Raw genomic sequence first — 15,010 nt, forward strand, 5'->3', positions numbered from 1 at the left:
AAAAGCAGCACAGAAACACAGGAGATACTGATGAGGAGGATGAACAGAGCATCGCACTGCACTGCGAGTTGTAACAACACCCTACAGTTGTACTAGTATACACAAATAAATCAGCTGTAGGCCCTACAGTTTAAAACTTACAAGAGCAAATGTATTGATTCCTTTCCCGTACACCCTCACAGGTATGGTTTTTGGTTCTTCTATCTCTTTTTCTTCTTTTATACGACTGGAAAGGAAATAGTGCCTGTAAGAATAACTCTTTCTCTAACACACACAGTAAATACGATACTTTGTTGACACATGAAGGAAGTGTACCTCTTAAGGAGGGCGAGCCATTTCTCCTTCTGTTCTGCTGAGCTGAAGGGAAGCACAAACATCAAAAGAGCATCATGTATCACTGCAGACTGTGTGTGTGCGTTCATGTGCGTCAGTGAGTGGGTCATAATACTAACTGTTTTGCTTTTTTTAAGTACAGCAACTTGCAGCATTCTGCAGAATTTCAGGTTGCAGGTCACAAAGTCAAGCTTAGCTAGAATCTCAGCCTACCAGATCAGCTGATCTCAGTCCCAGCCCTTTCGCACATCCACTTCACGCAGGTAGGGTGTGATATTTAGTTGCTTTGGTCTGCACACAGTTGCCGCAGATCTGCAAACCACTTTGCAACCCACTGATCTATGTGTCTGTTCTGTGGGTCTTGCTGGTGCTCATGCCACACGCAAAATATGCAAACTACTGCAGACGGTGTTACTGCTTAATCCATGACTATAAAACTTTTACAGCCACAGTACACCCGCTGCTTCACAGTCTGTTGCTAACGTTCTCAGCAACCACTTCTAAGCCTGCTGTTAAGGCTCAGGTAGCTGCTGCAGTATTCACCTGAACGATAGGTGTCACCACACAGACAATACCAACACATAACCGCCGATATAGGAAAAGAGGAAATCCAAACTGAAAGCCAAGACATTGCAGAGTGCAGAAATAAGACCTAAACTGCGGCATGTCCCAGCAGTTGTGACGTCAAATTTGTCGCACAGCTCCAGGTGACAAGGGGTCAGCGGTGAGCATAAAAAACAGCCTTAGTCTTCCTTCAGAGTAGGATTCCTGCAATGACTTCAGGCAATGTGGTGTTACTTCTCTTGACAACATCAAGTTGATGTCTCCCAATTTTCTTTTTCTTTAGTGAAGATTTGATGCAAAACATAAAGGCGTTACCCTTTTTCTCTTTGCTAATGGGTTCTTCCAAGATTTCCTGGAGCAAAGCAACACTCCAAAACATACTCATTTAAACCCCACACCCCAAATTCTACAGATTCAAATAAGTCCAAGACATTTTGACTAACCCTGCTAACAAACAGAAGAACAAAGAAAAAGTGTCACATATCTAACAGAAAATTTACTTGCCCTTTGTTTCTGTCCTAACCAAGCTGACATGATTCAGGGTGCATCAAATCCTGCTTTGTAGCTCAATCAGCGCCTCTTGGCCTATATTCTTACTCTGCTGCTCAAACTTCATCAGCTCCCTGGACATATAGATAACATCACCTGGCAACTGTGGCAAAGATCAGCATGTCTCTCTCTTCCAAGACACGTGGAAGCTCGAAACAAACAGAATGCTAAAGGCAAAAAAGTCTCTTCTTCCACTATTCAAATGTTTAAATTGACACTTATATATATATATATATATATATATATATATATATATATATATATATATATATATATATATATATATATATATATATATATATATATATATATATATATATATATATATATGTATATATCGTGAACCTCAGTTCACGATGAAATACTTTTACTCCTCATCATAAAAGCAGGAATCAGAACTTCCTTTTGAAAATAATGGATAAGAACAAGGCCTGATGTGTTAATGGTTGCACGGTAGGATGTCACTGAGCTCTTTTGCCTCATCCTGTCTGTTTTCTGTTCCTTTGGCATTTAAGGTCAAGTTTACAGCATCAGCAGCATATTTTCTGTGGAAACATAAACACCTTCACAGCTGTTGACGTGAGGCAGCGTCAGCGTGAACAAAGTTTGTACAAATGTCGTTTCTGGGTCAACCACATCACAATGAGCCCATGTTAAGGACTTCTAAACACCTTGGTATAAAAGAAAATGTGTTAAAATAAGTACAATTCACCACCGTGTATGTGTGTGTGTGAATATTTGTGTCCGTATGAGTGCAGCATGTGTGTAGTACTGCTGTGCATCTTTGTGTGTGATACCTAAAGGTAGCGACACAGTTGCAGGTGGGCCACCCCATTACAAAGCTCCTCTCTGGGTTTGTGCTACCCTCACACACCTCGTCCATGCAGCCTGCCGTCCACATCTCACACACACGCACCTGGGCTTTCTGCTTGAAGTGGTTGGCTGACCTAGGAACACACACACACACACACACCTTACACTTAAACCTTACACCCAGGCATTAACCTAATTACCGTGTGAAGGACAGGAAGAACAGCCAAAATGTTCCTAATCTGCTTCACAGAAAGAAAAGAATACACACACACACACACGTCGGGTATTCATATCTTGTGGGACATCTAATTAACATAATGCTTTCCCTAGCCCCTTAGCCTAAGCCTAACACTTTGAGTCTCAAAAATGCCTTCAAACTTGTGGGGACCAGGATTTTGGGCTGTTGATCCACAAGTATAGTGAACTTCTAATTTCTGGTCCCCACAAAGATATGAATACATGCTCACACACAAACACGCACGCAAGCACACACACTTGTGCTTACTTAGCTTTGGCAACCACCAGAATGTCAGTAAAGAGGAAGAGGTGTCTGTCCTGAGTCTGCATCCCCGTCTTTAACTGAGCATGTCCTTGGAGAAGAAACGACCTATCAGAACTAGTCAGGAAGGACTGGATCAGCGGACACGTCTCTGGACACATGGGAACCAGGAAGCTTTCTCTGGAACATGAATAAATGGAACAGATTAACCTCAATACACTGCGACAACTTATGATACATCTCTTTCACTTAATCAGTGGGGTTCTCTATGAGTTTGGTGGTTTTTCCAGCAGCCCTTCACATTAAAAGCTTTGGCTCTGTTTAAACTAGAAGAACAGCAGCTTCTTCCTGCTCTGCTGCTATTCCAGCATTATGTGTTAATTGTCTGCTGTGGTTCAAAAGCGTGCAGTTTGGGTAATTGCACCAAGGTCGAAGACCATCAGCAGTACATCAAAGATGACAAGCAAGTGATGTCCTTCAAGGAGAAGCTGCTCAGTTACATGGCAGGCCCTCCCCAAATCACTTTACTCTGAAAGTTTTACTTGGGGAAGACACTAAACCTCAAGCTGCCTTGAATGCATCACAGTGTGAGGGTGCGTGAAGGTTCTATAGGCAAAACAGAAGTGCTTAGCTGAAGTAGAAAAGCATTGTATAAGTATCAATCCATTTATCAAGGGTGGAATTTCAAAGAAAAGTAAAGAACACCAGTTACAACAGTGAAATTCTCTCCACTCATTTCTTCTCACATTTAGTAATTTAATATGACTAAAGATCTTTACAAACAGAGCATATTTAAGCACTTTCACAAAATGCTAACAAACTTATGTAGCACTGTACTGTAATACTTTTAAACGATAACATTCAGAGTTCATATGTTGGTTTATAACATTTTTGAAAGTTGAAATGATCTCAGCATATCAGTGAGTTATACTATCAGATGAAAAACACAGCATTAATTTACATGATGATCTAAGTCACCTGTTAATCTTTCGAGGCACTCTCACAATAGTGTCACACTGTAGGACGCTACATCCTTCTTTTATATACAGTCTATCACTGCGACCCCATACAGAATCCAAAAGTAATTAATGTTTGCTTTTTTTCCCTTTTGAAATTAAATGTTAATTTTTAAGATAAACTGTATGTCATCTGATGGGAAAGGGGAGTAGGAACCATGAATTGTACTTGTTATTAACCTCTGGCTCTCTTCCACAGCGGTTCTCTTATCCTGTCCTCATTATCTCACCCCAACCGGTTGCAGCAGATGGCCGCACCTCCCTGAGCCTGGCTCTGCTGGAGGTTTCTTCCTGTTAAAAAGGAGTTTTTCCTTCCCACTGTTGCTGGAGTCGCTAGAGGAGGTCATATGACTGTTGGGTTTGGCCTTGAGGCGACTGCTGTTGTAATTTGGCGCTGTATAAATAAAATTGAATTGAATATAAATATTGTACCTGAGACAAAAGAGCAAACAGCCTTCACCTGAATGCTTCATGCCTCAGGAATGTTCTACTACAATAATTACTTTGATATGACCTGTGCTACCACTTCTTATTTAATAGAGTAACTTGTTTTTGAAGCAGCGTGACTCACTTATAATGCTAAGCAGCAGCTAACTCATTGGTCGAAACTTTTCTGTCTTGTAAGAAGATATTTGGAGGTTTACAACATTAGTTTATCTCAAAGCATCTTTGGACGTCCCTGTAGGTAATAAAAAAGAGTCAGCCTCTGCCTCTTAGGCCGAGAGGTTAGTGTCTCTGTTATTAGATTATTCACTTCAGATCTCTGGCTCTTTCTGGCATCCTTAATCACCCAACACAAGATAGCCTGCAAGTACATCAAAGCACTCTCCCTTATGTAAAGTTCACGGGAGTCACTGGTGAGTAGGGTGCGAGTGAAGTACTCTGGAAGCCAGAGAAGAACTTTTAAAAGTTTTATTGATGACATTTTTGTTTTTCCCTCACTGGTCTAGCCCTTTTTCTTCTGCTATTTTTACAATATAAATTCCAATTCGTATTAACTACTAATTAATTCTCAGGCATCTCACTTATACTGTTAATTGTTTCACATTTTATATGAAGCATTACTCAGTTAATATTAACTAAAAAAAGAAATAGGATGGAGACAAAAGTACGTAGGTAATATAAGTTAGGAACATGAACCCTAATTAGTGAAAATGGGATTCCTGTTAACAACCACACTTGTAACGCACTTGAAAAGTATTTAATATTCCTAAAATGTATTTGAGTAAAAACAGAATTACATGATGAGACAAGTCATAAACAGTCATGTACTTAAGATGCTGCTGTATAAAGGAAGTGGATACCAGATTTAAAGAGCCCATTAAACTGCTTTACAACTGTGTGGCTCACTGCACATGTACAGTGTTTCTAGTATGCACTTCCATTCGCTTCTTAAAACTAAATAAATTTTTTCAGACCTTGGAAAGGTTTTATATACCCACACTGAATACAATTATGTGCAAATCATTTAATCTACACTTGAAGTTCTGAACCCCACTGTAACTGGGTTTGTTGTTACACCACAAATGCACGTTAAAGCTCAAGAAGACAAGAAGGATTTTATTTTCTCTAACTTTCCTACCGCAAATTGTTATTCAAACAATTTGGGAAAAAGGCCGAGTGGTGCTGCTATCTCTCTTCATAAACCTGTGCCAGCATCTCAGAAGTCCACTAATTAATCCTATTGTTCCAATGGGAACAAGAGTCTACGTAGTAAAGGCACCCCGCCAAAAATCAGTCCTGTACCTTAAGTCCTGATAAACCTTAAATTCTTGAGTTTTTGTAAGGACCAAACAAGCAAAAAATAATGTGTTAATTAGTGGGTTTCAGGACTGCTTTGAGCCTATTTGGTTACCTTTGGACAGGACCAGGCAAACGCTTTACCCTTTTTCCAGTCTTTATTTCATGCCAAGCAACCCTATGAGTAACTTAGAAATGGTGTCATCACCAGCAGAGCAGCTCCACACCTACTGTGTACATGATTTACACGTTCAGCACTATCTGCAGCACATTTAGCATAGTAGTATCACAGCTACTCTGACAGAGTGCAGTCAGGTGGTGTCTTCATTGTAACTTGCTGACTAGTTTTATAAAATTCTTTGTTGAAAATCAAATAAATAACCCCGTCATCTTCTCTTTTTATCTTTATTTATTATCACACAACATACAATATGAGCTCATACGTTGATATCTGAATTGACCCACCTACTCTGTAGCTGATGAATCTAAATTGGATATTGATGTGAGATGGATAAAGTGTATAAAAAACTGTATGAATAAATGTTTAAATGTGGTTTGTCTAAAGGTGCTTTGAGTGGTCACTGGAAATGTGCTATACAAGTGCCAGTCCCTATAAATGTATGTGCCAAAATGTAGAGCTACAGTTGCTTTATAGTTTGCATACACTCACCAAGGGCATGAATGTCATGACAATTTTGGCCTTTTAATCATTTCTTTAAACGGTAGAGTGCACTGATTGCACAGCAAACCTATTTAATGATTTGTCAAAACTTTGCAAAAGTCTGGGACAAGTCCCAAACTGTCATCCTCAGAGAGAAGAAGGGAGGAAATTGGTTAAGATTGGTTAAGATCAGGGGTCCCCAACTCCAGGCCTCGAGGGCCGGTGTCCTGCAGGTTTTAGATCTCACCCTGGGTCTACACACCTGAATCAAATGATTAGTCCATTACCAGGCCTCTGGAGAACTGGAGAGGTCATTTAGCCATTTAAATCAGCTGTGATGGATCAAGGACACATCTAAAAACTGCAGGACACCAGCCCTCGAGGCCTGGAGTTGGGGACCACTGGTTAAGATGTTCAGCAACAACCCATGAACTTCAAGGCTTAAGCCTGCCATGAACTGGAAACTGCTGGAACACCAGTGTCCTTGTCCACAGTGAAGCGACTTCTATAACACCATGGACTGAAAGGGTGCCTACAAAGACAGGAGCCCCTGGTCCAAAGTTGACACCTCCAAGCTTGAGTAAAATTTCAGCTTCCAATTAGGGCAAGAAAAATGTCTCTGATGAAAGGTTTTATGGTCAGATGAACAGACGTAATGCTTTCAAACATAAGAGCGTTGTGCCAGCTGCCAAGCATGTTGGTAGTGGCATCATGCTCTGGGGCTGTTTTTCGGCAAATGGTACTGGTACATTGCACAAAGTAAATCAAATAGTGTAAAAGGATGAGTCCACCTAAAATTTCTTCAACTTCACTTCAAACCAAGAAGCTAAACAGTTGAAACTTGGAGACAACTGGGTTTTACAATAAGGCATCCTGAATACACAAAGAAACTGGTTTTGGAATAGATAAAGCAATCATACATTTCAATTGGCCTTATCAAATCCCTGATCCCAACCCTGTTGATGTATAAGTATGCTTAAATGCTGGGTCCATGCCAGGAAACCATCCATCCATCTTCATCCGCTTTATCCGGGGCCGGGTCGCGGGGGCAGCAGCCTAAGCAAAGAGGCCCAGACCTCCCTCTCCCCAGCCACCTCCTCCAGCTTATCCGGGGGATGGCCAAACTTCTCACCCTATCTCTAAGGGAGAGGCCAGCCACCCTTCGGAGGAAGCTCATTTCTGCCGCTTGTATCCGTGATCTCGTTCTTTCGGTCACTACCCACAGCTCGTGGCCATAGGTGAGGGTAGGGACGTAGATCGACCGGTAAATTGAGAGCTTCGCTTTTACACTCAGCTCCCTCTTCACCACGACGGACCGGTGAAGCGTCCGCATTACTGCAGCTGCAGCCCCAATCCGTCTGTCGATCTCCGGCTCCCTTCTCCCATCACTCGAGAACAAGACCCCGAGATACTTGAACTCCTCCACTTGGGGCAGGAACTCATCCCCGACCCGGAGTGGGCACTCCACCCTTTTCCGGCTGAGAACCATGGCCTCAGATTTGGAGGTGCTGATCCTCATTCCCGCTGCTTCACACTCGGCTGCGAACCGTTCCAGTGCGAGCTGGAGGCCCTCACCCGATGAAGCCAACAGAACCACATCATCTGCAAAAATCAGAGATGAGATTCTGAGGCCACCAAAGCGAAAGCCCTCCGCCACTTGGCTGCGCCTAGAAATCCTGTCCATAAAAATTATGAACAGAACCGGAGACAAAGAGCAGCCCTGGCGGAGCCCATCACCCACCGGGAACGAGTCCGACTTATTGCCGGCAATGCGAACCAAGCTCTTGCAACGGTTATATAGGGATCGAATGGCCCGTAGCAATGGGCCAGACACCCCATATTCCCGCAACACCTCCCACAGGACACCCCGAGGGACACGGTCGAATGCCTTCTCCAAGTCCACAAAACACATGTAGACTGGTTGGGCAAACTCCCATGCACCCTCAAGTATCCTGGAGAGGATAAAGAGCTGGTCCAGTGTTCCGCGACCAGGACGAAAACCGCATTGTTCATCCTGTATCCGAGGTTTGACTAACGGACGAACTCTCCTTTCCAGCACCCTGGCATAGACTTTCCCAGGGAGGCTGAGGAGTGTAATCCCCCTGTAGTTGGAACACATCCTCCGGTCCCCCTTCTTAAAGATGGGGACCACCACCCCGGTCTGCCAGTCCACAGGTACTGCCCCTGATCTCCACGCAACATTGCAGAGGCGTGTCAACCAGGACAGCCCTACAACGTCCAGAGCCTTCAGGAACTCGGGGCGGACCTCATCAACACCAGGGGCTCTGCCACCAAGGAGTTGTTTAACTGCCTCAGTGACCTCGCCCCCGGAAATTGGCGGGTCATTCCCCTCATCCCCAGACTCTGCTTCCTCCTCGGAAGATGTGTCAGTGGGATTAAGGAGGTCCTCGAATTATTCCTTCCACCGCCTGACAATTTTCTCAGTCGACGTCAGCAGTGCTCCGCCAGCACTATACACAGTGCAGGTAGAGCACCGCTTTCCCCTCCTGAGACGTCTGACGGTTTGCCAGAATCTCTTCGAGGCAGTCCGAAAGTCTTTTTCCATGGCCTCTCCGAACTCCTCCCACACCCGAGTTTTTGCTTCAGCCACTGCCCGAGCCGCATTCCGCTTGGCCTGTCAATACCTGTCGGCTGCCTCTGGAGTCCCACAGGCTAACCAAGCCTGATAGGACTCCTTCTTCAGCCTGGTGGCTCCCTTCACCTCTGGTGTCCACCATTTGGTTCGGGGATTACCACCACGGCAGGCACCAACCACCTTGCGGCCGCAGCTCAATGCAGCAGCTTCGGCAATGGAGACGCTGAACATGGTCCATTCGGACTCAATGTCCCCAGTCTCCCTTGGAATGCTGTTGAAGCTCTGCCGGAGGTGTGCGTTGAAGATCTCGCGGACTGGGGCCTCTGCTAGACGTTCCCAGCACACCCTCACTACGCGTTTAGGTGCACCAGGTCTGTCCAGCGTCCTCCCCCGCCACCTGATCCAACTCACCACCAGGTGGTGATCAGTTGACAGCTCAGCCCCTCTCTTTATCCGAGTGTCCAGAACATATGGTCGCAGGTCTGCTGATACGATTACAAAATCGATCATCGACCTACGGCCTAGAGCGTCCTGGTGCCACGTGCACTTATGGACACTCTTATGTTCGAACAGGGTGTTCGTTATGGCCAAACTGTGATTAGCACAGAAGTCCAATAACAAAGCACCGCTCGGGTTCAGATCAGGGAGGCCGTTCCTCCCAATCACGCCCCTCCAGGTCTCGCTGTCGTTACCCACGTGAGCATTGAAGTCTCCCAGCAGGACAACAGAGTCTCCAGGTGGCCAGGAAACCAACCAATTAAAATTAATTTCAATTTTCTTGGCAGAATGGTAAAAAGTGAATATTTTCTTAATCAGAGTATAACATCAAGTCAATTAAACTTTGGGATAAACTTCTGGTCAGTTAAATAGCAGAGGGGTTGTTAATCAGTTTCAGGTGTTTCGGTGTTAATAAATGAACCACAGGGGGACCAGAGGGGGAGCAATGACACAACCCCAAAAACAGGAATGGTTTTACGGCTGGAGACCACTGACCTTTTTTCTCCTCCTCATCTTATGTGACTGTTTTTTTTTAACCAGTTCTGCATTTAGCTAGATTCAGTGTCGCTACTGCTACCATGAGGTAATACCTGGACCCTACAGAGGTTGCACAGTTAGACCCATTAATCAGTTTCACTCAAATCACATGTGACAGATGTGAAAGGTCCTGGAGAAGCTTTGGAGAATGATATGCTGCCTGTAACATTGTTCAGCATGACCAGTTTGGTGGTGGTCAGTGATGGTCTGGAGAGGTGTATCCATGGAAGGATGCATGGACCTCTGCAGGCTGGGTAACGACACCCTCACTACCATTAGGTATTAGAATGAAATCTTTGGGCCAGTGATGCTGGGTTCCTCCTAGTGTATGACAATGCCTGGCCTCATATAATAAGAGTATGCAGGGAGTTCCTGCAGGATGAAGGAATTCATACCATTGACTGGTCGCCGTGCTTGGGCTAAATCCAATAGAACAACTCTGGGACATGATGTTTTGGTCCACCTGGAGCTGCTAGATTGCACCTCAGGCTGTCCAGGAGTTCAGTGATGTCCTGGTCCCGATCTGGGAGGAGATCCCCCAGGAACATCTGTCGTCTCATTAACTCAGATGTCAGGCGTGCACACAAGCACATGAGACACACAAACTACTGAGTATCATTTTAAGTTGCTGCAATGAGCAGTGACAGCCTGCCACTTCTTTTTTCATTTTGATTATCAGAGTTTTCTTTGAATTGCCATCAAACGATCTGCCATCCTTTCGTTCCTAACACATTACTCAGTCCACATGTCCAGCGTGATTTTTCCCCCCACAGAACTCTGATGTGTTCTTTTATTTTTTTGTGCAGTGTATTTGTGGATTAGAGAAAAAACTAAATAATTTTGGACAAAGAACAGTTCAAAGAAAACATTAAAAGCCCAAAATTACCATGACATTTATGCCTTTGATAAGTGTATGTAAACCATCCACAAGTGGTGAATTTGTTGGACAAAATCACAGTGAAGCTTGGAAACATGCTAAGAAGGTGTGAACCAGCTACTATTAGGTTTTAACAAGGTTTTCTTCTTCACTTTCCCAGTGCATATGTTCAAAGACAGAGGCTATTAATAGCTACCTGATCCTCTGATAAGTATGGCAACAGGAGGATTATCTATCCTAACAGATCCAACACCTCACTTAGGGCGTGTGTGTGTGCACGTGTGTGAGAGTGTGGCTTCAGGGTTTCATCAGTGGCCTGGGCTGCAAGAGGGTTTCTGAGAGGGTTGTATGTGACTCATTCACCCTACTTTGGAGACACTAAATCTATCTCTGCTCAAAGACTTTCAACCTCAAGTGTTTCCGATGACCAGTGTCTTTACTGTTCTTTGTCAAAAGGTGTCTACAAAGGTTTAAAAAACAAGGCTAACAATTAAATTGTATTAGTATAATTTTAGACTTATATTTAATTTACAATTAAAGCTGTTAACTATCAATGCAGATGGTTGTTGCTTTAAATCACAAACACTGTGACATACAGGTGCCGCATATTAAGATCATATGGTGGCTCCAGTAACTAGCTTTACAGTGAAAAGTAAATGAAACATAGATACCAGAGTCAGCCTGACCATGTCTTTTACAGTACCTGGAGAGAGTCTTGGACCTGGTCAGAGCCTTGGTGATGACCAGAGATGGGGCGGACTGACGCCGGTAACTCTGAGACTTTGTGCGCTAAAAAAGCAAAAGAGAAAGATGGCTGATGAAGGGGGAGGGAAACATTTCTAATATTAAAATTGCATTATTAATGCAAAGCTACAAAGCTCGATACGCAATATTTTTTCACATTTTTACTGTGACATTCATACCACATGGCATCCATCAAAGAAACTATTTTGCAATTAAAAATTACGACTGTGTATGGTATATGGAGCTTTGTTGTTTCTGATTGGCTGGTAAGAGAATAACACCTCACAAGAAATGAGAATGGTAAAAAAAAAATAGCAATGGTGGAAAAAGTATCGTAAGAACAATTGCGAAGTTGTCTGCCACAAAAAAGAGACATGCTTGTCAGCCTCGATAATCTACCTAAATAATGTCATTTAAAGTTTTGGTTTAGTACTGCAACTCACACAATATCTGACCACACTGCTTAGTGAGTGCTTACTGAGAGTTGGACTCGATGCTTATGTGATGTTTACACTCTCCTCATTTGTTATGCAAGTGTCCTAATGTTCAACACATTCATCACAGCATCAGGGCTGACTATGGCCTCCAAAAGGACAGGGACAGCAGAACTGAGCTTAAAACACAAAGGAATGCCAGAGCATTTCACAGCAGCCTCTGTTTGTTTTTGCCATGACAGTTCTGACCTTTCTCACATGTTAGTAAAAATCCAGTGTGTGTAAAAACAACATTTTTCATGCTACCTTCCTACTTTCACTTGCTTGGGACCATGTTGATATCCTGTTTTTCTTTACAGGATCTGATTACCCAGGTTTCCCACATAAGGATAATTAAAGTTTCATTGAATCTAATTGTAGAAGGATTTGTCAGCATGAAACAGGGCTGCAAACAAACATTACATAACTACAGTTCTTTCACTGGATGTCAGAATACCACACTGACTAACACAATCAGCTAATACATTGATCAGTGGTTTTTGGACAGGTTAAGTGGGTTAAGGTAGTCTTTTGTTTTGTGTAGTTATTACATGTAAGTCATAGATATGTGAAAAGTGTGAAAACACATTTTAAAGATAACAAGCTCTTAATCGTGCTAGCAGCTCCATCATTCTGTGATTTCATAAGTCTACTGCTAATGTCAGCAGGCTAAAAGAGGTTACAGTGGTTCCACTGACCATAATTAGCTTGTCATTAGTGGTATTTATCATGTTTCATATAAACAGTTTCACATATAAATGTGTCTCAGGAACAAATGTGAGCAGCATATTTAGCTAAAAGTGCAGTCAGGTTGCATTTTGGTGACTGTGAAAATTTTTAAAGAATGGTGCAACTGTGTTAACTGCAATAACTTTTGGGGATAACGCCGCTAAATTAGCCTAATATCAATGATATTGGCTTTTTGAGCCATTGGCTTATTTCAAATAAGAAGACATCTATCAGTAGCAGTGGCAAGTTCTTCTGTTGTGATGCATTAATGTGTTTCTGGATGTTTGAAGAAAGTGTAATTATTAGTTTAGCAGTTAATTTATAATGGTTTGTTTCCCTGACAATCAAGCAGATTAGCTTACTAGCTATAGTGCCAGCTTGGTCATGTGACCTTTCCTGGCAGGGTTGTAGCAATCCCTTGCAAAGCTTGACAGGATTCATCCTCTGGGGACCACGAAAGCCTGTATCATTTCGTGTTAATTCGTGATGTCACTCTGTCCAAACACTAACCTTAGAATTCTAAATGTGGGAAAACCTCAGTCCGTCTTCATCCTACATCCACCATGCACGTCCACACATTTTTCACAATGTAATAACATTGATTTAGCTAGGTCACAGGCTGCTGAAACATTCCTTGTACTCCAGTTACAATATTACAATGTTACCTTTCAGTCCTAAAAATACACCAATGTTAGCTTCCGTGAAAAAGTGGGTTTACTGTGGGAAACAGCGACTATAAAAACCCCCAATTTGTCTAACATAAACACAACCTAAAAATAGTTTAAAAAATAACTGTAGTGATGATGAACTCACTAATGTAACAGGACAATTGCTCATGCAGCTTTCTGCCCTTTCCACCAGAGTTTATAGTATTTACACAAACCGTTTTCCTTACACTGACACCGTGTTTCTGCATTTTTGCATTTTTGACTCAGCACATTCATCAAGCACAGCTGATGTGTAACAGTTATCACTAAACCAAGGACAGAGCGCTGGCTGTGCAGTGAAGGAAGACTTTGTACCACAACTTTTTACAGTAACTGCAGAGAAGAATCACTGGGAAAAAATACTTTCAATGAATGGAACAATATGTATACCTATAATAATTAAAAGCTATTTTTATTACTGATCTAATTAATTGATAGGTTATTTTTAGTGGTGGCAGTAATACTGCGTGGTCCATTGAACACAACAGTCTGATATTTGATGGGTAACAGTTTAATTATTTCCACTTTTCTGTCTCCTCCTCACTTCAGTAAAGGATTAAAAAAGCTTTAAATAAATGAAGTGATGTTTGATGTATCGCCCATGGCAGCCTGTACAGGACAGTGTGCCTAAGGAAATAGCTCTGAAAAAAGCAGAACACTATATTTGGTGTGTGTATAATATCATCATTATTAACTTTTAAAAACGTGTTAATCTGTGATATGAATTCTCTCGCCATCTGCCTTTTGTCTTATTTTCTGCAAGTAAACCTCCACTCATTTATCGGATAATTACCACCACAAAGAGTCACAAAGTAGTGACACTTCTGAGTCTAATTGTCAGCGGGATAGTTTTAGACCATCATGAAATACAAACAAACACAAAAACAATTGATTTGCGACACTGGCATAACAAACAGAGTCAAATTCTGTCTGCACCACATAAAGCTACAATTCTTCACAGTTTCTATCTTTACAAACTGAAACAAACAAACATTTGATGCTTTTTACTCCAAAATAAACTTGAATGACTACCTGATGATCAGAATAGATTAGCTGTGGACTGACAGCTACTGTTTCCAATACAGAAGACACTGCATTTATCATAGAAATGGTTTCGGTACACAGAGAATAGTTAATACCAGTAAAACTGAAACGCATGCTTTGACTAAACAGCCTGGGGATGATAATCGATAACAATAAAACCCTTTAAATCTGATTAGCATTTGAACACATGTATGAAGTAGTTAGCCTGCAGAAAGAGTAAATGTGAAGTGTATACAAGACACACCACATTTGAACACCTCTTTAACTCACACGTACCGTTTAAATGCCACAATTATCTAAACAAATACAGGAATTTATGACATTTTAAGTGTTTATTTTGTCGACAAGGCCATGACTAAAATTTACGTCTATAAATCTATTCATTCTATAAGTTCATGTATTAATGTCTGCATTAAGAAGTTTTTATTTCTTAATAAGTAAAATAAATTGATTAAAATAACTTAAAAAGTTATTTTACTCTTCTTATGACCCATGAGTTAAAAAGAAAATTAAAATCAGAAAAGGGGCAGAATATCTTGAGATGATGTAATAATGACATCACAGGCTACCAACGTTAATAATCAGTAGGTTATTAAAACAGTCTGATGACACACTTTGTTTAGATCAGTG

The 15,010-nt window shown here is 42.0% G+C and overlaps 1 protein-coding gene across 2 annotated transcripts in view; it reads right to left on the reverse strand.

The window, feature by feature from the left end:
• The window catches only part of LOC113015974 (rho GTPase-activating protein 20-like), a 30,624-nt gene that overhangs the window by 14,817 nt on the left and 797 nt on the right, over window positions 1–15,010 (reverse strand). For both annotated transcript variants that reach the window (XM_026158377.2, XM_026158378.2), the window contains exons 2-6: window positions 11,387–11,472; window positions 2,765–2,938; window positions 2,244–2,393; window positions 316–357; window positions 142–226 (exon numbers count right to left, since the gene is read on the reverse strand). In XM_026158377.2, coding sequence (XP_026014162.2) covers window positions 142–226; window positions 316–357; window positions 2,244–2,393; window positions 2,765–2,938; window positions 11,387–11,472 — 537 coding nt within the window. The remainder of the gene's footprint in view (window positions 1–141; window positions 227–315; window positions 358–2,243; window positions 2,394–2,764; window positions 2,939–11,386; window positions 11,473–15,010) is intronic.

This window comes from Astatotilapia calliptera, chromosome 23 (assembly GCF_964374335.1).
Source record: "Astatotilapia calliptera chromosome 23, fAstCal68.1, whole genome shotgun sequence".
NCBI classification, from domain to species: Eukaryota; Metazoa; Chordata; class Actinopteri; order Cichliformes; family Cichlidae; genus Astatotilapia; species Astatotilapia calliptera.